We start from the raw sequence: 24,363 nt of genomic DNA, 5'->3' as shown, positions 1-24,363 counted from the left end.
ATTCAATACAATTCAAAAACTAATGTTTTTTACTTTTATTACTGTTGCTACATTAAAGACCAGTTCAAGTATAATCTGATCTTCATGTCTTAAATGTGATGTTCTAAATTAATAAGCAAGGTCTCCACACATCACTATAAAGATGGAAGACATGACCGGATTCCTAGCCTAACATAACTAGATTCAAAGAATTCTGTTCTATAATTCACATGAAACTTTTGAAAGTTTCTTGGGAACCAGGAATGCTCTTATTCATAACTCTAGATCTCATAATGGTGCCTCTAGATCTCAGAGAATTTAGAGTAGATAAGTGATTAATAAATAGAAATTATATATAAACAAATTCTGAGATAAGGAGTTCCATAGCTTTTGTAAGTTGATCAGTGAACTTCTTTAAAAACTATTAAACTGATTATTGACTTAAGTAAGCATTTACTACACAGGCACAATCAATTTGAGATGCTTAATTTTCCTGGGTCTTTATCTCTAAGACACAGAACCTATTAGCATTTACCTCTGGGATTCAGAGTTCAGAAAATAAAACTAAACATCATAATAGTACAAGTCCATTGGTGTGACCAGTAAGCATGGTATATTTATCCAGAGTAAGATACTGCAGGCATTATGATACAACAAATATGACTAACAAAACAATCCCACAATCTACAGAGCAGGTTGTTTTAAAAAGCTTATACAGAAAACAGCGATTGCTGGGTTTCTTCATATGGGAAAGTTCCCAGAGAAACTAGTTTATGGGACAGCCTCCTGGACCATGAGTTTGATGCACATTTCTAGTCAATTAACCAAAGACTAAACAGCACTTGAAAATAAATAAACAGCACTTGAAATTAGCTGCAAAAAAGGACAGAGTGCCATATTCTATTTGTTCAGTTTTTACTGAGTTACTCTAGTTACCAATTCACTAAAAAATATTTTATTTTTATGAAAAGTCACTCCCAGAGCTAATGTCTCATTAAAGCACTGAAGCTAACGCTGCACTTACATATAAAATTGAGGACAGTCACATGGTAGAGCCAGATTGAGCCATGTTAATGTATACCCTATGAACACGTTTAGCAACTCAACAATATACATCAAGTGTTTCTAGAAAGTGCACACACCCTTTGTTTAAGTAACACCCTTCCAGTAATCTACCTAAGAGAGATGATGATACTGATCTATACACAAGAATAAACTGCACTGTAAGCATATATTTCATAGGGAAAATTGGAAACAACATCAATGCTCAATAATATTAATTAAAATGATTAATCATTAATTAAATTAATATTAATGAAAATTATAGTATATCCACATAATGTATTATCATGTATCCATTAAAATGATGTTTTCAAGAAATATTTACTATATGAAAAATGTTCATGTAATGATGCTATGTGAAAAAAAGCAAAACCAAAAATTGGGAGGAAAATGAGAATATTATATGTTCTAAGAGAAAGTACTATTTCATACAACTTTTATCTGAATTTTAAACACACACACGTGTGTTGGGTTGTAAATACATAATTTCATTTAGTAAATATATACTGGGTTGTTGATATAAAATGAATTTGTAAGTGTCATTTGTCAAAAAGGTTTGTGAAATATCCTCTGAGGGTTATAAAAGTAAGAAGAGGAGGAGGATATAAGACAATGTAATCATCATTATTAATGTTATTCTGGGCAGAATATAGTTAGTTATTATACTATAAATTTAGAAATCAGGCAATACTAACACTACATCAAGAAACTGCTGAGCTATGAAGACACATGTATATAAACTTATGTTATTTTTGTTATTTAAAATCAAATTTTGCCTCATCTAAGTTACTGCACATGGAAGGTTAGGTCGATAAGATTTGTAAATTCTTTCAAGCCAAGATATTAAAGAGCTAATTCAACAGTCTTTTTAGGCATGACAATAAATAGACATTATTTCAAAACATACTTCTTGAAAAGTCAAGTATTCCTAAAAGCATATGCTCTGGCAAGAAGTGCTACTTGAGATTACCATTAAGGCTTTTTACTCGCTAAAAGCAATTTTTTAAATCAAATTTTCCTACTATGAGGTGGGTTATTTATCATTTTAATTTTACACAATTGGCAATTAAAAAGACGAAACCAGTATTAGTTAAAATATTTGGACAAAAGCTGAATGAAGTTAAGACAATAAGAAGACCCCTTCTATGTCTAAGTGTAGATATCTTCTACTAACCCAGAGAAAAATTTAATTTGAAATTGGAAGAGAAGCATCATCCAGTTGAGATTAGTAATATACTCAAAAAAAGAAATATAAGTCAAAATTTCCTGAGAAAGAAAATATATATTATGTGTGTGTGTGTGTGTGTGTGTGTGTGTGTGTATGTACACACACACACACACACACACACACATATACACACACCAGGATTTTCTTAGACTTATCCTTAAATTCAGCAAGAACATCCTTGGCCAATGCAGCTCTCTGGAGTCACCAGAGCTAAACATTCCCTGTAAACATTAATTATTTCACTCTCCACATATCCAGAACAGGCTATCTCATTATGCTGGAAGGTCTACTATTCTTAATTAAAAACAAAAAGAAAACCAGATTGTCCTTCCTGAGACTAACAGCCAAGCTTGCCTTGCTTCTGCATTTAGAAAAAAAGGCAGTTTACTTATATTGATGCTCAAGAGGGCCTTGGAAAGAACTTACTATGAAAGAGATTATAATAAAGGGGAACTCTCTCAACTATCTACCATCACTTACAGAATTAGTCTCTTCAAAAATCAGCCCTAGGAATCATATACTGACTGACACAGAGACAAACATTATTTCAATAAATATAAGTTTAGTGAAGGAAGGGGGAGATCTATTCCAAAACCTGATAAAAACCACTGTATTCCATAACCTTCTCCTTTTCTATATTAAAAAAATAATTTAATATTCTAAAATTTCTTTAAAAATTTTAAATTCTGTATTTTATCATTTATAATTTACATAATTCTATATTTCATATTCTACAGAAATTCTATACTTTAAAGACATTTAAAATACTCTTAAAATTTTAAATTAATAATATTTTACTAATAAGCTGCTTTAGTTTTCAGAGGAAATCCAAAACAGTGTAGTAGTTTAGAACATATTTTTCCTCTAAAGGAACCTTCCCAGCTCAGTAAGAAATATCAAAAAGCCATGAACAAGTCCTCTAATTATTACTTTCCACAAATAGGGTCTTACAAGTCTCAATGACCAAGTTTCAGGGCCAGTTCTCTTAGCTATTACCCCCAAAAAACCTCCAATATTGGTGTATTATCCTCTAGGTGGCTACCCAAAACTTTCTTCTTATTAATTTGAAGATGCAGAGAAAGAAGGTTTGATCTAGAAAAGGCAGAAAGACAGAATTTTGATAGTGTTGATAGACAGTGCTGCTTCATAGTTAGAAAATAAAAGGTAGCTTTTGACCCAAGAGGAAAGGAAGAAGCATTTGAAAATGGAGGACTAATAAATGACTCAACAGAGGGACAAGAAAATTCTAAAGCTATACAAGTAAGAAACTAGTGAAATGAGTGTTTCTGAGAAACATGTTTTGAAAACAAATGTAAACCTCTGTTTGCAATACAGAATAATTAACCTTAAATTTCAATTCCGTATTATAGCTAGTTGAAGGGAAGGAGAATGAGGGAGAAAAATGGTGAGAGGAAAGGAGAAGAACTACAAGGGGTTAAATTCAAGGCAGAAATGTTAATCTGAGATAAATCTGTCAAACCATGCAATTTACTGGCTGCAGGCCAAAAAATATATTATCATGTTATAGTTGCCCTTTGAAATTCAGATTCGTTTACTAGCATTTTAATGTAATTTCTTATGTGCTAGTGGTATCAAAATAGAGGAGAGAGGAAAGGAAAGTACTTAAAGAGAAGAAAAAGGAGGGCTACAGAGGTGGTGGGAGATGCAAAAGGAGGAAGATGAGGAGGAGGAAAAATCCCTTTTCTTGGTGCTTCAATTAAACAAATTAACTTGGTAATAAATAATTTGATATAAAAGCCTATTTTTCTACCCTAGTTTTCTTTATGCTCATTTTAATTTTTATTTATTTATTTTTTTAAGTATGCTCCACGCCAGCACGGAGCCCAAGGCAGGGCTGGAACTCACAACCCTGGGACCAAGAACGAGATCAAGAATTGCACACTCAACCCACTGAGCCACCCACAAGTTCCAATCCTATTTTTCTTTAAAACAGAAAGCACAGGGGCGCCTGGGTGGTTCAGTCAGTTAAGCTTCCGACTTCGGCTCAGGTCATGATCTCACGGTTCATGGGTTCGAGCCCACATTGGGCTCTGTGCTGACAGCTCAGATCCTGGACCCTGCTTCAGATAATGTGTCTCCCTCTGTCTCTGCCCTTCCCCTGTTCACGCTCTGTCTCTCGAAAGTAAATAAATGTAAAAAAAAATTAAAAAGAAATAAGTAAAATAAAACAGAAAACACAGAAGGGAGGGCGATGTTAATAGCCAAAAAATAAGCTTCAAACTTTGCCTCAAATTCATGCTGATACCTCATAATTTTCCAAATTCCCATAAATGAATTTTTATTTGAATAAATCACATTTCCTAATTTTAACTGCTTAAAATTTCTCCCTTTTGGACCTTTCATACTTTACATGGATAAAGACAATTTATAAAAAAATTGATGTGAATCAAAAATCAGGGCAAATCCATGGAGAAGGCATAAAAGTGACTGATTGACAATATTAATATCTCTTTTTCATTAATATTAGCTTTTTTTGGGTGACTTTTCAAAAAAGATAAAATATAACCAACTTACCAGGTGTACTTAAGTACATAATATAACATAAACACTGTTTAGGAAAGCAGATTTAATGTAAACAAAAATTTTCTTAAGTCAATTACTAAATCATTAGAAATGTTAGTAAATCATGCATATTCAAAAGCCATTTTCTTCTGTACTGTAAAGCAACTGGATGAATTATAAAACCATATTAGTTGTTAAAAAATACTCTTGAAGAATGATTAAAAAGACTTCTTTTAGATGACAGTGAAATGCAATCAAAGTTTTTTGATTAGGAAATATTTAAAGAAATGTGCAATGGTCTAGTAAGCCTGCTCCCTCAATAGTATGCATCTGGCCATATCACTGTAGGAACTGTGTACTTTTTTTTTTTTAACATAACTAGATTAAAAAAATTGTTATTCATATATCTCAAGGTCACTAAAAAAGAAAATACATTAAAGGCAGATGCATGTCAGCAGGTCTGGGTCACTGGCAATAGGTTTAAACAGTATTAGAATGAAATTAACTTCAGGTAGTTTTCCTAAGGCTCTAAGTAGATGTCTATTCACATGCAGTCAAAGGAAGAGTTAATTAAGAGAAGAGAGCCCAGGGAGTGCTGATTTAGCACATGCCTGCAGGTCACTCTGGACAGGAGAGAGGGTGCTGGGGAAGGGATAGGTCATGCAGAAGGGCAATACCATGAAGGGGAAGCCAGAGCAGGATAGGAGTGAGAGACACAGACTCACTCTGTCTGCGGTGCGGCGGAACAGTCCGTGGGATCCCCTGGAAGGAGCCCTGCCAAGGAGAGAAGGAGGGAGCAGAATACCCACCCTGTGCAGAGAGAGATGGGGTGGGGAGGTATAATAAAAAAGGGAACCGAAAAATAGAGAAACCAAAGTCATACTTTAAAAAAAAAAATAACAATAGTGTTAATAAGAAGACAGATTTCATTTTTTTAAATATAGGTAGTTCAAATGATTAAAATACATCATAATTGAAAATTAGGTATTTTTCATATATTAAAAAATTATTTTCCCCTAATATTTATAGTTAACACATAAGAAATAAAAAATATATATTCTTCCTGGTATACATTACATTTATCATTATAGCTTTTTTTACAACAGCAGATTCCAGTCTTTTGCAAAATTTGAAAGCATTTAAAAGGGGAGATATACTTTTAAGTATTAAACACAGAAATTGCATCAATTATATAAATCAGGCAGCAAAAAAAAAACTATCATACAAAAAATGTTTACTTCTTTTTAAATCATAGGTTTTCAGAAGATTAACAGGTAAAATAAAGAACACTGGTTGAAGATAGCAGAACCAACACAGCATTAAAAAGACTGAGAATGTTTTGAGAGTGAGTACTGTCAAGAATGTGACATACAGGCCACAGGTTAAACATGCATGGTTTTTTTTTTTATTTATTTTTTTAAATTTACATTCCAGTTAGTTATCATATAGTGCAACAATGATTTCAGGAGAGGATTCCTTGAAGCCCCTTACCCATTTAGCCCATCTCCCCCTCCCACAACCCCTCCAGCAACCCTCTGTTTGTTCTCCATATTAAGAGTCTCTTCTGTTTTGTCCCCCTCCCTGTTTTTATATTATTTTTGCTCCCCTTCCCTTATGTTCATCTGTTTTCCATCTTAAAGTCCTCATATAAGTGAAGTCATATGATATTTGTCTTTCTCTGACTAATTTCGCTTAGCATAATACCCTCTAGTTCCATCCACATAGTTACAAATGGCAAGATTTCATTCTTTTTGATTGCCTAGTAATACTCCATTGTGTGTGTGTGTGTGTGTGTGTATATATATATATATACACCATATCTTCTTTATCCATTCATCCATCGATGGACATTTGGGCTCTTTCCGTACTTTGGCTATTGTTGATAGTGCTGCTATAAATATGGGGGTGCATGTGTCCCTTCAAAACAGCATACCTGTATTCCTTGGATAAATACCTAGCAGTGCAATTGCTGGGTTGTAGGGTAGTTCTATTTTTAATTTTTTCAGGAACCTCCATACTGTTTTCTAAGAGTGCAGGCATGCTTTTTAAAATGAATAATTTATGGCTTCTTAGATTTACTTAATAACAGATTATCAGAATTGGAAAACATCTGCAATGGCATTTACTTCAGTCTCCTCACTTGGGTCATCAAGCAAGAAAAAATTTATTCAATGTCCCACAAATAGGACAAAATTGGGTCTCAGGTCTGTTCCTGGCCTCCTCACCAACTGAAATACATCCACAAATAAAACTATTAAAACACTAACAAATCATCAAGGAAAATGAGCTGTAAATCATACCCAGTTCAATTTGCAAAAGAAAGTATGCATAATTTTTAGACCAATTAATTGGACAGAGAAACAATTTATTAGAAGATTACTAACATAGTTTATTGGTGTTTACAGTTTTCATAAACACTAGTCGAAATAAATTTTTCCCACTTGTTTATCAATATTTCTTGGCTCAGTTCAATATAATCAGGTATTCCTTTAAATTTAAGAGTAATCGTAGCTACACTGCTCATATAAAACAAAACCAAAATGATCCACTTTCTATGTTAATGAAGAGGAAAAACAGCTCCAAGGAACCACATGGAATTAATGATCTTTAGAATATCCTAGTTAAATAAGATCCTACCTTTTGAAATTATCTTTTCTCCACTAACTTGGCCATAGATGTTTGCAAAAATAGCTTACAAAATATTTAATAGGGTGATGATCCCCAGTGCTCTCCAAAAATATTACCTGATACAATTCTATTTTGCTGTTTCAGAAATGTTTTGGTTCAAAGCCTTTACACAAAACAAGTCCTCAACCAAGAAGGGACATGCACTTTTCCTATGAGTATCACCAAGGCCAGCCACTGCTCTGAGTAAAGACACTTTCAGATAGGGATTTTGTACATAAGCTCAACTAGCAGTCAGGGATTCCTTTTCAAAGAAATAAATTCTCTCTGGAGTTCTGTGAATATAGTACTAACTGGGAGCCAGGGGAACTGTGTTTTTCTTTGGATCTTCCATAAGTCCTGCAACCTTGAAAAAGTCACTGATTTTTCTGAGCCTCGGTTTCATCATTTGTAAGATGAAAGACTGGAATGTGCTATAGAATGAATTATTTGTGTTCCCCCAAAATTTGATGGTGAGATGTATTTCCCCAGTGTGACGGTATTTGGAGGTAGCGACTTTGGGAGGTGATTAAGGCATGGGGGTGGAACCCTCATGAATGGAATTAGTGCCCTTATTAAAAAAAACAACAGCAGCAGCAACAACAACAACACAGAAAGCTCCCTAATCCCTTCTACCATGAGAAGACATGATGAGATGACTGTCTATTATGAAGGCCCTCACCAGAAACTGAATCTGCCAGTGTCTTTGATCCTCGGCCTCTCAGCCCCCAAATCCATGGGAGATAGATTTCTATTGTTTATAAGCCACCCAATCTATGGTATTCTGTTATAGCTTCCCAAGCAGACTAAGACAGAATAGTTTATCTCTAAGAAACTTCTCACTTTTAGTTCTTATCAGTTACTCACATACCTGTCCTAATCCCTACTCCAGTCATTTTTATCCTTTAATTGTATAATTCTACATATATGGCATTTGAAACAACTTTGTATCAAATGGTCTCTCATGATAATTCATTATTTCTTTGAAATACTTTTAGTGTAAGTATCTGTCATGATACCTAAAAATCTGACAGGAGTTTTTTGTTTTTTTGTTTTTAATTTTTTAATGTTTCTTTATTTTTTGAGAGAGAGAGACAGACAGACAGAGCATGAGCCAGGGAAAGGCACAGAGAGAGGGAGACACAGAATCCAAAGTAAGCTCCAGGCTCTTAGCTGTTATGACAGTACAGTGCCCCATGAGGGGCTTGATCCATGGACCATGAGATCATGAACTGAGCCCAAGTCAGAAGCTTAACTGACTGAGCCATCTTGGCACCCCAAACCTGGCAGGAGTTTTAAAGGATGTTAAATGTCCTACCTTCTTTACCTGGCACACAGCAGGCTCTTAATAACTGTTTATGGATTTAAACTGCATTAAATGAAGTTACTGTATTTACCTAGAGATGAAGCTATAATATTAGGCCTGAATGCATATTACAAGCACCTAAGAATCTTAGAAATAAAACTGATGACACCCATCTTCACTCACCCAAGAGAGTGAGCATGAGAGGGAAAGAGAGACAACCTTGTGAAATAAACACATAAATAGCTCTGCCTGCTACTGCCAAGGGGCACCCATTTAATAAACTGTTTGAACAGTTGTCATTTGAGTTTATGACTAGAAAGGCAAAAATATTACTCATTTTACTTACTTCACTTTTCCACTTTTCCACCTCCATCTGCCCAATTCCTATCCAGCCTTCCAAGCCCATTTCAAACCCATTCTCTAGAAGCTTTTCCGGATTCTACCTAGATTAACTATGATCACTCTTGTTTATAAAAACCCACATCATTTGGTGGTACTTGTCTCAGGGAATTTTTCTTCTGCTTTTCATTATATTGATTTGAATATTTCTATTATTCTTCTATTAAATATAAGCATCTTGAGAGTAATAATAGCTTTCTTACTTTCCTTGGTGTCAATCATAGCTTCATTAAGAGATGTTCACAGAAAAAGCAAGAGTGGCTATATTAATATCAAATAAAGGAAGATTCAGAGAAAACTTCCAGGCATAAAAAATTACCTTATAAAATAATAAAAGGGTCAATCTACCAAAAAGACATAGTGATCCTAAATGTATATGCACCAAACTACAGAACTGTGTAACACGCGAAACAAAAACTGACAGAACTGAATGGCCAAATCCACAATTACAGCTGGAAAATCTAACACCCCTCTCTTAATAATTGATAAAACAACTAGACAATAAAATCAACAGTGATACCGAGGACTCAAGGACATCATCAACAATCAGGATCTAATCAATGTTTATAGAATACTCCATCCAGCAACAGCAAAATATGCATTCTTTTTAAGAGTCCATAGATCACTTACCACCTTTACCAGTCTAGGCGATAAAACAAACGACAACTAAAAGAAAAACTGCACAAAAGGTGTTTTTTTAATATAAAGGGGACATTTAAAAAAAAGTTTATTAATATATTTATTTAGAGAGAAAGAGCATGAAAGTGAGTGGAGGAGGAGCAGAGAGAGAGAGAGAGAGAGAGAGAGAATCTCAAGCAGGCTCCATGCTATCAGTGCCAGCACAGAACCTGTCATGGAGCTCGAACCCATGAACCATGAGATCATGACCTGAGCTGAAATCAAGAGTCAGATGCTTAACTGACTGATCAACCCAGGTGTCCCACACAGAATGTGTGTGTGTTTTAAAGGAATGAAGTTCTTTGTTTTTTAAAGTTTATATACTCATTTTCAGAGAGACAGAGAGAGAGAGACTGAGAGACAGAGAAAAAAATGGAGAAGGGGCAGAAAGAGAGGGAGGAGAGAATCCTAAGCAGGCTCCATGCTCAGCATGGAGCCCAACGTGGGGCTCAATCCCACCACCCTGGGATCGTGACCTGAGCTGAAATCAAGAGTCAGATGCTTAACTGATTGAGTCACCCAGGCGCCTCCAGAATGTGTTTTTGACCACCATGGAATCAAATTAGAAATCCAAAACAGAAAAATGACAGAAAAATTTCCGAACACTTGGTTACTCAACAATTCATGGATTAAAGAAATCTCAAAGGAAATTAAACACACATGCGTGTGCACATGCACACACACTGAATACAAAAGAAACACATACTGAAAGTTGTGGAACACAGCTAAAGTAGTGACAGAAAAGAGAAAAAAAAAAACCCCACAAATCAACAAGCTGAACTGTACCTTAAGAAACTTGGGGGAAAAAAACCCAAAATAAACCAAAAATGAGTAGAAAGAAGGGGGCGCCTGGGTGGCTCAGTCGGTTAAGCGTCCGACTTCAGCTCCGGTCACGATCTCGCGGTCCATGAGTTCGAGCCCCGCGTGGGGCTCTGGGCTAATGGCTCAGAGCCTGGAGCCTGCTTCGGATTCTGTGTTTCCCTCTCTTTCTGCCCCTCCCCCGTTCATGCTCTGTCTCTCTCTCTGTCTCAAAAATAAATAAATGTTAAAAAAAAAAAAAGAAAAAAATGAATAGAAAGAAGAATACAATGAAGAGCAGAAACTACTGAAACTGAACACAGAAAAACAGAGGTAATCAAAGAGATAAAAAGTTGGTTCTTTGAAAAGTTCAACAAAATTGACAGATCACTGCAAATGATAAAGAATATCAAAGAGAAGACTTAAATTAGCAAAATTAGGAATGAAACAGGGTATCAATACAGATCCTCCAGCCATTAAAAAGACGGCAAGACAATACTATGAACAACTTTATAGTCGTAAATTTGACAAAAGAAGATATGGATGAATTCATCAAAACCACAAACTATGAAAACTCATCTGAGTTGAAAGAAATCACTTGAATAGGTCTATAACAATTAAAAAACTCCCCCAGGGGCACCTGGGTGGCTCAGTCAGTTGAGCGTTTGTTCAACTCTTGATCTCACCTTAGGTCATGATCTGACAGCTTGTGATATCGAGCCTGCTTGGGATTCTCTCTCTCCCTCTCTGCCCCTTCCCAGCTCATGCTCTTTCTCTCTCTCTCTCTCAAAATAAATAATAAATAAATAAACTTAAACCCTGCCCCCCGCAAAAGAAATCTCCAGGCCTAGGTGGTTCACTGGAGAATTCCACCAAGTGTTTAAACAATTAATACCAATTCTACACAATCTCTTCCAGAAAACAGAACTAGAGGAAAAAATACTTTCCCACTCATTTATGAGGCTAGAATTACCCTAAAACAAAGCCAGACAAAGACAGTACACCCCCACCCCAAAACAACAATTACTCCTCACAAATATAAATGTAAACAATCCTTAATACCAGTGAATAATTCAGAAATACATAAAAGAATTATATACCATGACTAAATGGGGTTTAGGTCCACAAGATTGATTCAAAAACAATGAATGCAATCAGTAGGCTAAAGCAAAAAAAAACAAAACAAAACAACAAAACATATGTTCGTATATATTAGTATAGCAAAAGCATTTAACAAAATTAACACACATTCATGATGAAAACTCTCAGCAAATGAAGAATAGAAAGGAAGTTCCTCAACTAGCATCTTTCAAATATCTATAGCTAACATTCATTTAACGGTGAAAGACTGAATGCTTTTCCCCGTAAATCAGGAACATGGCAAGAATGCCCACCTTCAGAATTCTTATTCAACTTACTACTGGAAGTTCTAACCAGTGGCATAATGCAAGCAAAGAAAAGATATATAGATCAAAAAGTAAAAACACTGTTCATATTTGCAGATGACAGGATAGTCCATGTAGAAAATCCAGATCTACAGGAAAAACTCCCAGAACTTGTGGGTTTAATAAGTTCATAGGATACAAGATCCATATACAAAAATCAATTGTATTTCTAAATACCAGCAATGAACACATGAAACTTAAATTTAAAAGACAATGCCATTTACAATAACTCAAATTGATGAAATACATAATAAATCTAAGCATATGAAGAACTTGTATTCTAAAAACTAGAAAATGTTGGTTAAAGAAACAAAAAATGATTTAAATTAATGGAGAGCTATACCTTATTCATGGATGGGAAGACTCAACATATATTAAAGATGTTAACTCCAAAATTATATTTAAGTATAACACATTTTCTGTCAAAATCCTGGCAATAATTTTTGTAAACACATGCTAATTCTAAAATTATGTGGAAAAGCAAATAAATTAGAATATATAAACGATTATGAAAAAGAAAAAGTAGGAGGAATCACTCAAGACTTTTTATATAGTTACAGCAATCAAGACAGTGAGGTATTGGTGGAGGGGTAGATACATAGATAAATGGAACAGAGAAATCAGAAGCAGATCCCCACAAGTATATAGTTGACTGATTTTTGACAAAAACACAAAAGTAATTCAACAGAGAAAGGGTCGTATGCATGTATGTATGTATGTATGTATGAATGTACTTATTTATTTTAGGTAGGCTTCATACCCAGTACAGAGCTCAATGCAAGTTCAAACTCAGGACCCCAAGATCAAGACTTGAGCTGAGATCAAGAGTTGGATGCTTAACTGACTGAGCCACCCAGGTGCCCCATAGAAAGTATAGTCTTTTTTAACAAATGGTGCAAAGCAACTGGATACTGGGAGGAAAATAATGAACCTTGACCTAAACCTCATATCTTACATAAAAATTAAGTCAAGATGGATCACAGATTCAAATGCAGAATGTAGAAGTATAAACATCTTCGATGGAAACAAACTTTTCAACGTCTTGGCCTTGGTGAAACATTTAGTCATAACACAAAAAGCACAATCCGTGAAAGACAAAAAATATTCATAAATTGGACTTCATAAAAATTAAGATATTTTACTCTTGAATTACTCTGTGAGGAAGATTTCCCCAATAAGGGGAAAATTCTTGCAAACCACATACTTTACTCTTATGTAAGGACTTGGATAATATATCAAGAACTCTCAAAATTCAACATTAAAAAAATTAAAACTCGAGTTACAAAATGGGAAGACATGAAGATGTATTTCAAGAAGAAAATGGCAAGTTAAATACACAAAAGACATTAGCGCCATTAGCCATTATGGAAATAGAAATTAAAACCACACTAATATATCACTAGACACTTAGCAGAATGGCTAAAATTAAAAAAATAACACTGCTAAATACTAATAAAGATGTAGAGAAACCAGGGGCACCTGGGAGGCTGTCAGTTAAGTGTCTGACTCTTGATTTTGGCTCAGGTCATGATCCCACAGTTTCGTGAGTTCAAGCCCCATGTTGGGCTCTGCACAGACAGTGCAGAGCCTGCTTGGGATTCTCTCTCTCCCTTTCTCTGCCCCTCCCCCACTCGTACTGTCTCTCTCTCAAAAATAAATAGATAAATTTAAAAAAATATGCAGAGAAACTGTATCTCTCATACAATGTTGATGAGAATCAGTTCCAGCAGTTGTTCTGATAAGCAGTTTGGGAGTTTCTTTGAGAACTAAATACGGAGTTACCATATGACCCAGAATGCACACTCTGGGCATTTATCCCAGAGAAATGAAAATTTCCTCTACACAAATACTCGCAGCAGCTTTATTTGTAATAGCCCAAAACTGGAAATGATCAAGATGTCTTTCAATAGATAAAGTGGTTAAACAAACTATAGAACATCCATATCATGGAATACTACTTGGCAATAAAACGGAGCAAATTACTGATAGACACAACTTCTTGGATGAATTTCCTTATGCTGAGTGAAAAAAGTCAATCTCAGGGTGCCTGGGTGGCTCAGCTGGTTGAGCGTCTGACTTTGGCTCAGTTCATGATCTTCATGGGTTCAAGCCCCGCATCAGGCTCTGTGCTGACAGCTCAGAGCCTGAAGTCTGCTTTGAATTCTATGTTTCCCCCTTTCTCTGCCCCTCCCCTACTCGTGCTCTGTCTCTCAAAAAATAAAATAATATGTTAGAAAAATTTTTAAAAAGCCAATCTCAAAAGGTCACACACTATATAATATCACTTACATAAAATTCTTGAAATCACCAAATTAAAGGTATGGAAAAACAGATAGTGGCTGCCAGGAGTTAGGAATGGTAGAGGAAGGGAATGGTCCTGACTCTTAAAAGGTAGCGCACAAGGCAAAACTTCATAGTGGCACAATAATTCTGTATCTTAAATATGGTGGTTGTTGCTGGAATCTAAGCAGTAATAAAATGGCACAGAACTACAAAAATACTAATGTCAGTTTCCTGGGTTTGAAATCCCCTAATCATTGTGGGATAACGGGTGAACCATACAAGGGATCTTTCTGTACTATTTTTGTAACTTTTTATAATCTGTGAGTATTTAAAATAAAAAGTAAAAAAAAAAAAAAAGAGAAGAATAAAACCATAATGCACTTTAGAGTAATACAGAGGAAAACTATTTAAAATGCTGATTACATTGGTAGGGAGAGAAAGAAAACATGTTTAAAGATATTCTCATCTCTATAAAGGTAATTTCCCTGAGTATGAAAATAAGAAAGACTATGTACTCCTTTTAACAGTAAACAACTGAATTAGCTATAAAATAAATACACGACTAACTAAACCTTGAGATCAGGCAACTTCAGAAACAACAGATATCTGAGCAACACTAAGCAGCAGCACTAAGAGTAGGCACTGGCTCCCCATGATTCTATATCTATTAGTAGTGTTTCCACAACAAAAGAGAACTTGTAGAGAAGAACCTAACTTAGAAACTTAGAAGATTTAGGATTTATAAGATGTAAGGAAAGGGTGAGAGACCTGATCTTCAGCAAAAAGACAGCAGAAGCAAAGCAAGTTCCCAAATGCATGGAGCTGTTCCAGCAGTGAGTGCTGGAACACACTACACTCCTGAACTGAAGTCTGCCGTTAGTCATGGAAATTGTATGATGGAGTTGAAAGCCAGGTCTAGTCCCCAAATCTGGAACACATGTCCACTATCCTCTGGTCCAGGAAGAAGAGCCTCATTCTCCTGTCCTCTCAGGTGTCCTTTGCTATCTGCTCATGAATATCATAAACTAAGAATCAGGCAATATCTTTGATTTAGCATCTAAAACCCTTAGCACACTGGGACTGAAATATAGAACAAACTAATCAAAGTTCACTGAATGAATGAATAAATGGCTCTATGGTTTAAAAGCTGAAGGAATGTACTATTTATTTATTTATTTATTTGGTCAATTCCTGCTACTTAGTTCAGGTTTAAAGCCTAATCCAATGACCTCCACACAGAACTGAATTATGGCTGGTCTGAAAGGAAATGTACTCTAAATGCAAAATACCCCCCAAATGTCAAAGACTTAGTACCAGTAAAAAATAAAAAATCAGAATGTAAAATATCTCAATATCTTCTTTATATTGCTTTCATGCTCAAATAGTACTCTTGGGTTAATAAAATGTTTTATTAAAATTAATTCCACAGGGGGCCTGGGTGGCTCAGTTGGTTACGTGTATGACTCTGGATTTCAGCTCAGGTCATGATCTCACAGTTTTGTGAGATTGAACCCCGCATTGATAGCGTCCCTGTGGCAGTGTGGAGTCTGCTTGAGATTGTCTCTCTCTCCTCTCTCTGCCCTTCCCCTCATGCCTCTCATGTGTGTGCTCTCTCTCTCAAAATAAATAAATAAACTTAAAAAAATTAAATCTGCTTGTTCCGTTTTCACTCTAATTTGGATACTAGGACATTTACAAATGTGGGTCACAGTACATTTCTACTGGGGCACTAATCTAGGAGGCAGCAAGTGCCTAATTCTGTCTTAGTTGATGCCATGAAGTCATGAAGTTCCCTAAGCTCTAACCAAGAAAGTACATTTTGCTCATCAAAATCTACTTTAAATCTTCTGATGACTTTTAAGACGAAATGGTAGATATGAGATGCTTTCTGCTAGAGAAACCACAATGGTTGTGTATAAAAACTAAGAGCAGTAGGTATGCATATAAATATATTCAATCCAAAGGGAAAAATAAAATCTACTTCTAGAAAAACATGCCTGGGATATCTGACAACTAGTTTAATAATATGCATGATATTCTAATTACACTTTAAAATTGGTGGGACATAAAAAAAACAGAAACAAAAACAAAATAAGGAAAAAAAACCCCTGAAAAACAGAAGTGTCTGAACTCAGGGTTTTAGAGGCAACTTCATTTTTCTCAAGATAAAGCCTACTGAGACCAAGTCTTCACATAAAAACATTTGTGTGAGGGCCGCATGAGTGGCTCAGTTGGTTGGACGTCCAACTCCTGATTTTGGCTCAGATCATGATCTCACCGTTGGTGAGATTGAGCCCCATGTCTAGCTCACTGACAGCACGAAGCCTGCTTGGGATCCTCTCCTCACCCTCCGTCCCTTCCTTTGCTCTCTCTCTCTCTCCTCAAATAAATAGATAAACTTAAAAAACAGAACAACCATTTGTGTGAACTCTGTGTGGGATAAGGCAAGGAACTGTGAGCCAATTCTGTCAGAACACTTGTAGCTCTCCCATCAAACAGCTTTTTCTTAATGCAGAGGTGAGAACACACAAGACTTTCCACCTGAAGTTAAGAGTGTGGGGGATTTTTATCTTAGCAATGAGGAGATAAAACTTTTCCTGATTCATGATTAGTTTGCTTATTTCTCCCTCTTCTGGGAGAGCTTAGGAAACTTCCTTAGGAAACTTACTTGCTCCCAAAGGATTTGTAGCACTTGGCACTGCAACAGTGAGCTTTCCTAGTAGATAAAGCTTTATCAGTAAAGATTTCTGTCCATACACTCAAGTCCCCCCTATGCTCTTAATCTACATCTCTAGCTAATTTCTCCTGATTAATTTCATCTGAAAGACTGATTTGATCAAGATGCTTTTTTTTTGTTTTTTGAGAGAGAGAGAGAGAGAGAAGGAGAAAGGGGCAGAGAAGACCAAAGAGAGAGAATCTTCAGCAGGCTCCACATTCAGTGTGGAGCCTAATGTGGGGCTCAATCCCATGATGCTGGGATCAGATGCTAAGCTGACTGAGCCACCCAGATGCCCTGATCATTTGCTTCGAGAAACCTAATAGGATCATCCATTTCTCACTAATTGCTACCATTAAATTTCTAAGAGCAAAATCTCTTTATGTCCTGCCTACACCCTTGATGTACAAGTCAGTAAATTAAAATTCTGTATCACACAAATGAAATGGATCCCAGTAGTAGAAAACTTTGGTGGTATCACTTGTTTTTTTAACTATAGTATAGGTAAACTTCGCTTCTATCAGTGGATACTTTATTTTTTTTTCAACGTTTATTTTATTTTTGGGACAGAGAGAGACAGAGCATGAACGGGGGAGGGGCAGAGAGAGAGGGAGACACAGAATCGGAAACAGGCTCCAGGCTCCGAGCCATCAGTCCAGAACCTGACGCGGGGCTCGAACTCACGGACCGCGAGATCGTGACCTGGCTGAAGTCGGACGCTTAACCGACTGCGCCACCCAGGCGCCCCTATCAGTGGATACTTTAAACAAAGGTTTAAAACTTCCTTTAAAATTCTGGCATTTGGTACTGGAGGGCACAGATTTAGATACCCTTAAATTTACAACTAGATAAGTCACTCAGTTGCTAAGATAGTCATATTTAATTTGTTCTTAGCCTTGAAAAACAATTCTATTTTTCAGTTAATGGTTTCAGATGTGTCCACGAAAGTTATAGTGTAACTGTTTAAAAATCAGTGTAAAGATACACATAATAGAATTCTTATTGTGTTGCCATAAATACATGCAGCTAGAATGTGATGTCTCAGCTATACAGGTGGCTCCAGTTAGCATTTGGGTCACTGGAACACAGGCCATATTCAATGGTCAATATCTAAAAATGACTAACACTAACCAATTAAAAATAGTTATATGATCACATTGTAATTATTTGTTTAAAAATTTTTTTAATGTTTATTTATTTTTGAGACAGAGAGAGAGAGCATGAACGGGGAGGGTCAGAGAGAGGGAGACACAGAATCTGAAACAGGCTCCAGGCTCTGAGCTATCAGCCCAGAGCCCAACGTGGGGCTCGAACTCACGGACCGCGAAATCATGACCTGAGCCGAAGTCGGATGCTCAACCGAATGAGCCACCCAGGTGCCCCTAATTATTTGTTTAAACACCAAAGTATATGTATATTTCACTTAAAATACTTCTAGTGGCATACGTTATATATAAGCAATTAGTGAATATAAATAAATAAAAGAACTCTACAAAGAAACAAATCCTTTAATTCCCTTCAGAAATATATAAGAGTAATAATATAACACTTACCCAATTGGGAGAAAATGGCATACCAAAGTATAAAATCAGGTCATTATTCTCACGTAAAAATTAACTAATAATTACGCTGCCCACTCCCAAATCAGGAAGGCATAGCGTAAAAGAAAAAGGACTTAGAAGAGTGTCCTCTTAAGACAAACCTTTAGGTTGTAATGTTCCTTTCATTTAATTTTTCATCTTCTCTCCCAAGCAAGAAAAAAAAGGGAGGGAGTGGAGTTCTCTAATAGTTATATATATCATGCTGCTAGGAACTAGACAAACTACTTTTCCTTTGAAAATTATAAACGGTTGACATGACTTTTGTGATGGGTCTGTGATAAAGATCTCCAATTTTATCTTTTCTATTTTGTAAAAAATAAACTTTTGTCAAGTTTAGGGATTTAAAATTAATCTTGGTTTCTAACATAATCACTATTTTACTAGTATTTCTAGTCTTCAACTACTTTTGTGTAAGTGATTAGATACCTTCCACATTATTGTTCTTTCCACATTACCCGTTTCACCACTTTATCTGGGTATTTTGTCCCTCAGATGAGAATATTTCAGCAAAAGCAGACTTATCCGCTCTCCTTTGAAGGTACCATCTTCTGGTACAGCTCATTCTTTTTTTATTTTTTTTTTTAATTTTTTTTTTCAACGTTTATTTTTTGGGACAGAGAGAGACAGAGCATGAACGGGGGAGGGGCAGAGAGAGAGGGAGACACAGAATCGGAAACAGGCTCCAGGCTCTGAGGCATCAGCCCAGAGCCTGACGCGGGGCTCGAACTCACGGACCGCGAGATCGTGACCTGGCTGAAGTCGGACGCTTAACCGACTGCGCCACCCAGGCGCCCCTTGTACAGCTCATTCTTATCTCTTTTTCCCTCTTTCTTTCCCTCCCTATTTCTAAAATCCATCTTCTTTATTTTCCTTCACTTCTTCCCAAAGTGTCTATTTCTTTTCATGTTTCTTTCCACTTCATAAATGGTTGTATTATACACAGTATCTCTCTCTTCTCTACCATCCTTCTCTGCTTTCTACTACAACCAGATTTCTTCCTCTGATACCAGGAAATGTTCAGAGGACATGCTTACATATCCCGCACAAATCTCTGAAGTAGATTCTGCTTCAGATCCTCAACTAACTCAGACAGTGTCAAGAAGCATATTTAAATTTCCCAAGATATTCACAGAATGGTGAAGAACCAAGGACTCAGACTATAACTTGCAATCTTCCATAAGCTTAGCCAGATCAAAAAAATGTTACCTTGGAGATTTTTAAATATAACATGTTTTGATACCCCCAAATCACTACCTAACAAACTCATTGTTGCCAAAGAAGAATCCCATTGTACCTCCCCATCATCAACATCTTGTTTAAATATGTTGGGTTCCTTCTAAAAAAAGAACATGTAGAATCAAGTGTAACTTTTAGAAGAGAGAAGAAAATCTTTATTATTATAATAAATGGTTTCTAAAAGAATTTATTTCAAATGAATCCTAAGTCCAAAAGAAAAAGAAAAATCAGAGAATAAATACAATATTTAATGTTAATAACTAATAATTATTATTTAACTAAGTAAATAAATATATGTAACTACGTATTTAACTAAATACTACTCAGTAAAATTACTTTTCCAGTAATTCCTGGATAAAAATTTGAATTCTATTTTCTTTAAAAAAATTTTTTTTTCAACGTTTATTTATTTTTGGGACAGAGAGAGACAGAGCATGAATGGGGGAGGGGCAGAGAGAGAGGGAGACACAGAATCGGAAACAGGCTCCAGGCTCTGAGCCATCAGCCCAGAGCCTGACGCGGGGCTCGAACTCACAGACGGCGAGATCGTGACCTGGCTGAAGTCGGATGCTTAACCGACTGCGCCACCCAGGCGCCCCTGAATTCTATTTTCAAATGGGCTTTAACACCAACTTCAACTATTTCCTTAAAATAAATAAAACTGTGTTGTAGCCAAAATCATGTACTTAACTACTGCCTAAATGTATCTTCCTACCTCATCACCTTTACTTGTACTGTTCCTTTTGTCAAGGATATTTCTCCCATTCAATCTGCAAAACCTCTCTCAATCCTTCAAGGCCTTTGGGGGAAGGAACCTTGAACTAGCAGTCAGTAGCTTAAAGTTAGAGTAATATCTCAACCACCAGTTAATTATGGAAACTTTAATATGTGATTTAATCTCCCTGATTTTTGTTAACTAGATAACTATAAGACAAAAGTGTTAAGCCAGGTGATTCCTATAATAACAGATGACAAGGAAGCCTAAGTTTGTTAGGAGTGCTATGCTAGAAAATTGACCTTCATTTCACCCAAAATTACAGTATAACTAACTCAGCAATGTCTTGGGACTGTTTTGCACCATTTACTTTTGTCTGATTAATAGCCAGTTTTCAGAACAGTAAGGTCAAAAAAGACAGAGGCTGTATAAAGACTCCCATGAGGATGAGAAAATGGAACTTCTAGAAGCAAGAGGCATAATCTTATTTTCCAATTTCCTCCATCAGGTAAGGTTCCACACCCTTTGACGTTAAAGAAATATGATACCATCTCTGCCTACTGGCATCTTTTACTTTCTATGATTTCAACTACAATCTTGGCCTTCTTCACCAAGCTCCTTGATTCTTCCAACTGGTCTTTCCCAATCTTTGGAACCTTATAGAACTCACTACACTTTGTATCATATCACCAGTTCCTTTAATAAGCACTTGCTAATGGAGGAAGGAATCCTTATTTGTCTGTGTATTTCCTTCCCCAATTCCCTACTTCTACTGCAAGAGCCTAATAACTAAGAGAGGCTCACATTTTTGTTGAATAAACTAATTATTAGCATCATACCTTATATACAGCACACACAAAAAATTACTCGTTAGATGAAATGGAAAAAAGCATCTTGTAAGCTTTAAAGCCATAGCTAAACCTTAAAAATTGGACTATTGATCATATTAACCACTATGGTTCCTTGTTCATTTGTTAATAGGATTCCACTGCTAAAGTAAGGCAAAAGAAGCGTCAAAGGTGGCTTTCTAAGGCATTCCCTTAACAAAAAAATATTTATTAGCTGGCACCCTACAACAGGATCATGATGACTAGATGGCCATGTGATGATTCTCTGGCACAGGCATACCCTGAACTGAGTTTTAGAACTCAGATTAAATTATGGTCAGTATATTTTAGACTAAATATATTTTGAAAAACAAGAAGCACGGAGCACGTGGTTACTTTCTACTGTTCAGAAGAAACCATTCCCTAACTATGCCTACAAATCTGCATCTTAATAAATTTATACTTCTTAATAACCTCAACACTTAAGTAATTATAATGATAGAATATATTTGAAAAGTTTCAATAACAAAATAAAATGCTACATCATATATTTTCAAAGAGCTATATGCTGCTAAAGAGGGAAGATTGCATTTTTTGGATTTCTATTTCTTTTAGGGCATGAGGAAATATTACTCTCATAAATACAAGCAATGAGGAGACTAGACACTCAAATAAAACGGGCTATAGTGTGAAGAATGGAAAAGCAATTAAATGCACATTCATTATATAAGACACACAGAGAAGCTTTAGAAAGCACATAAACACCTAAGAGACAAGAAAACTCGACTTACCTAAAAAAAAAAAAAAAAAAATACAGCCATGGCAGATTCAAAATTATTAGATTAGAGTAAAAAAGAGTGGAACAAACATCAAAAGAATAAATGACATGAGAAGAGGTTAAGGGCATATGTTACTTACAGGAATTCTTCTCCAGGGTGTTTGAGTATATTTTTCAGCATATGTGCATTTTTCCTCTTTAAATTTTTGGTGGCAGTTACACCGAGTTGCCTGAATAAAACCACAAATTTTTATACTAGTATAATTCTCTACATACATATACATACAAAGTATAGGCTCACTTAAAGGGTAAAAGACCAGTACCACAAAAAAAGGGGCAAACATCCACATCTATTCAGAAGTTTCCCAACTTATTCAGAAGACTGGGTTCTACAGTTAGTCAGTAAAGCTAAAATTCTGAATAGTAAAAATTAACCTTGGGAACCTCTTACATTATCCATAAACACATTATCTATGATGTTATGTATATAAACATAGTACTATGTATATAAATGTATAATATATACAGCAATATACAGTTCGTAAAGAATACAATTGCAAAATCTAATTTATTTCTCTAAACTACAATGGTACTATTAGTCACCACCACAGTTTCTTAAATTCATTTTTGATACAACTCTACTAGATACTAAATACCACCAGTCCACAAGTAAGGTTATCTATTCATACGTGTAGTGCTTTTTTAAGCCTCCTTAATAATGTGTTAACCTTATTGGACTTTGAAGGATCTCTGACTTTTGTCAAGATCCATCTGACCATTTCAGTTCACAAATGAATTCTCTACATATGATTCTACTCACAGCATACTCATTTAGTCATTTATACAACACAAAGCAATGTACCTATTGTATAAACTTTGGTCTCTCAAATAAATAAATACCAAATTTTTAAAAAGAATGAAAAAACTGATAATAAGAGTTTATCCCTAGTGTGAAGTTGGACTATGCCCGTATTATTTATTAAACAACCCCACTGGAGGTAAACATATTATCTTGTAGGAAAATCTACATAGTAAATTCTTGATTACTGCATCAAGTTAAAATTATGTGCCTACTTTAAAAATATTTTTTTTTAATTTTTTTTTTCAACGTTTATTTATTTTTGGGACAGAGAGAGACAGAGCATGAACGGGGGAGGGGCAGAGAGAGAGAGAGACACAAAATCGGAAACAGGCTCCAGGCTCCGAGCCATCAGCCCAGAGCCTGACGCGGGGCTCGAATTCACGGACCGCGAGATCGTGACCTGGCTGAAGTCGGACGCTTAACCGACTGCGCCACCCAGGCGCCCCTAAAAATATTTTAAATATTTTGTAATTTTTCTTAATTGTAATCAGATCATTCCATTTTTCATATATAAAACAAGATCTAATTGCAAGCAAAAATATCTATAGTAAAGACATTTTTCCATTCCTAAGAAATGCGATAGTCACAGAAACAAAATTCAATATATAAGCAGGCAACTTAAGAGTCTTGTGGAATGCACTGTAATAGGATGTAACTTTTAATATAGATGGGAGGCTGGACTTGAAAACAGTATAGCTGACAGCAGAGAATCTCTTGCTACAGAGATCAAGGGACTAAGGAACAGTCACGAGGAGCTGAAAAACGCTTTAAACGAAATGCATAACAAAATGGAAACCACCACGGCTCGGATTGAAGAGGCAGAGGAGAGAATAGGTGAACTAGAAGATAAAGTTATGGAAAAAGAGGAAGCTGAGAAAAAGAGAGATAAAAAAATCCAGGAGTATGAGGGGAAAATTAGAGAACTAAGTGATACACTAAAAAGAAATAATATACGCATAATTGGTATCCCAGAGGAGGAAGAGAGAGGGAAAGGTGCTGAAGGGGTACTTGAAGAAATAATAGCTGAGAACTTCCCTGAAGTGGGGAAGGAAAAAGGCATTGAAATCCAAGAGGCACAGAGAACTCCCTTCAGACGTAACTTGAATCGATCTTCTGCACGACATAGCATAGTGAAACTGGCAAAATACAAGGATAAAGAGAAAATTCTGAAAGCAGCAAGGGGTAAACGTGCCCTCACATATAAAGGGAGACCTATAAGACTCGTGACTGATCTCTCTTTTGAAACTTGGCAGGCCAGAAAGA

At 35.8% G+C, this 24,363-nt stretch overlaps 1 protein-coding gene across 9 annotated transcripts in view; it reads right to left on the bottom strand.

Moving 5' to 3' along the window:
- The window catches only part of CCSER2 (coiled-coil serine rich protein 2), a 200,576-nt gene that overhangs the window by 11,747 nt on the left and 164,466 nt on the right, over positions 1–24,363 (bottom strand). For 5 of the 9 annotated variants that reach the window (XM_040485610.1, XM_040485604.1, XM_040485612.1 and 2 more), the window contains one exon: positions 22,379–22,468. In XM_040485610.1, coding sequence (XP_040341544.1) covers positions 22,379–22,468 — 90 coding nt within the window. Of the gene's footprint in view, positions 1–5,469; positions 5,603–22,378; positions 22,469–24,363 lie in introns of all 9 variants that reach the window. The other 4 variants (XM_040485605.1, XM_040485606.1, XM_040485607.1 and 1 more) reach the window with 2 other exon arrangements.

Source organism: Herpailurus yagouaroundi, unplaced genomic scaffold, assembly GCF_014898765.1.
Source record: "Herpailurus yagouaroundi ecotype Mexico unplaced genomic scaffold, PumYag 163, whole genome shotgun sequence".
Lineage (NCBI taxonomy): Eukaryota > Metazoa > Chordata > Mammalia > Carnivora > Felidae > Herpailurus > Herpailurus yagouaroundi.
Note: the sequence above shows the minus strand (reverse complement) of the source record. Positions and strands in the feature narration are given on the sequence as shown.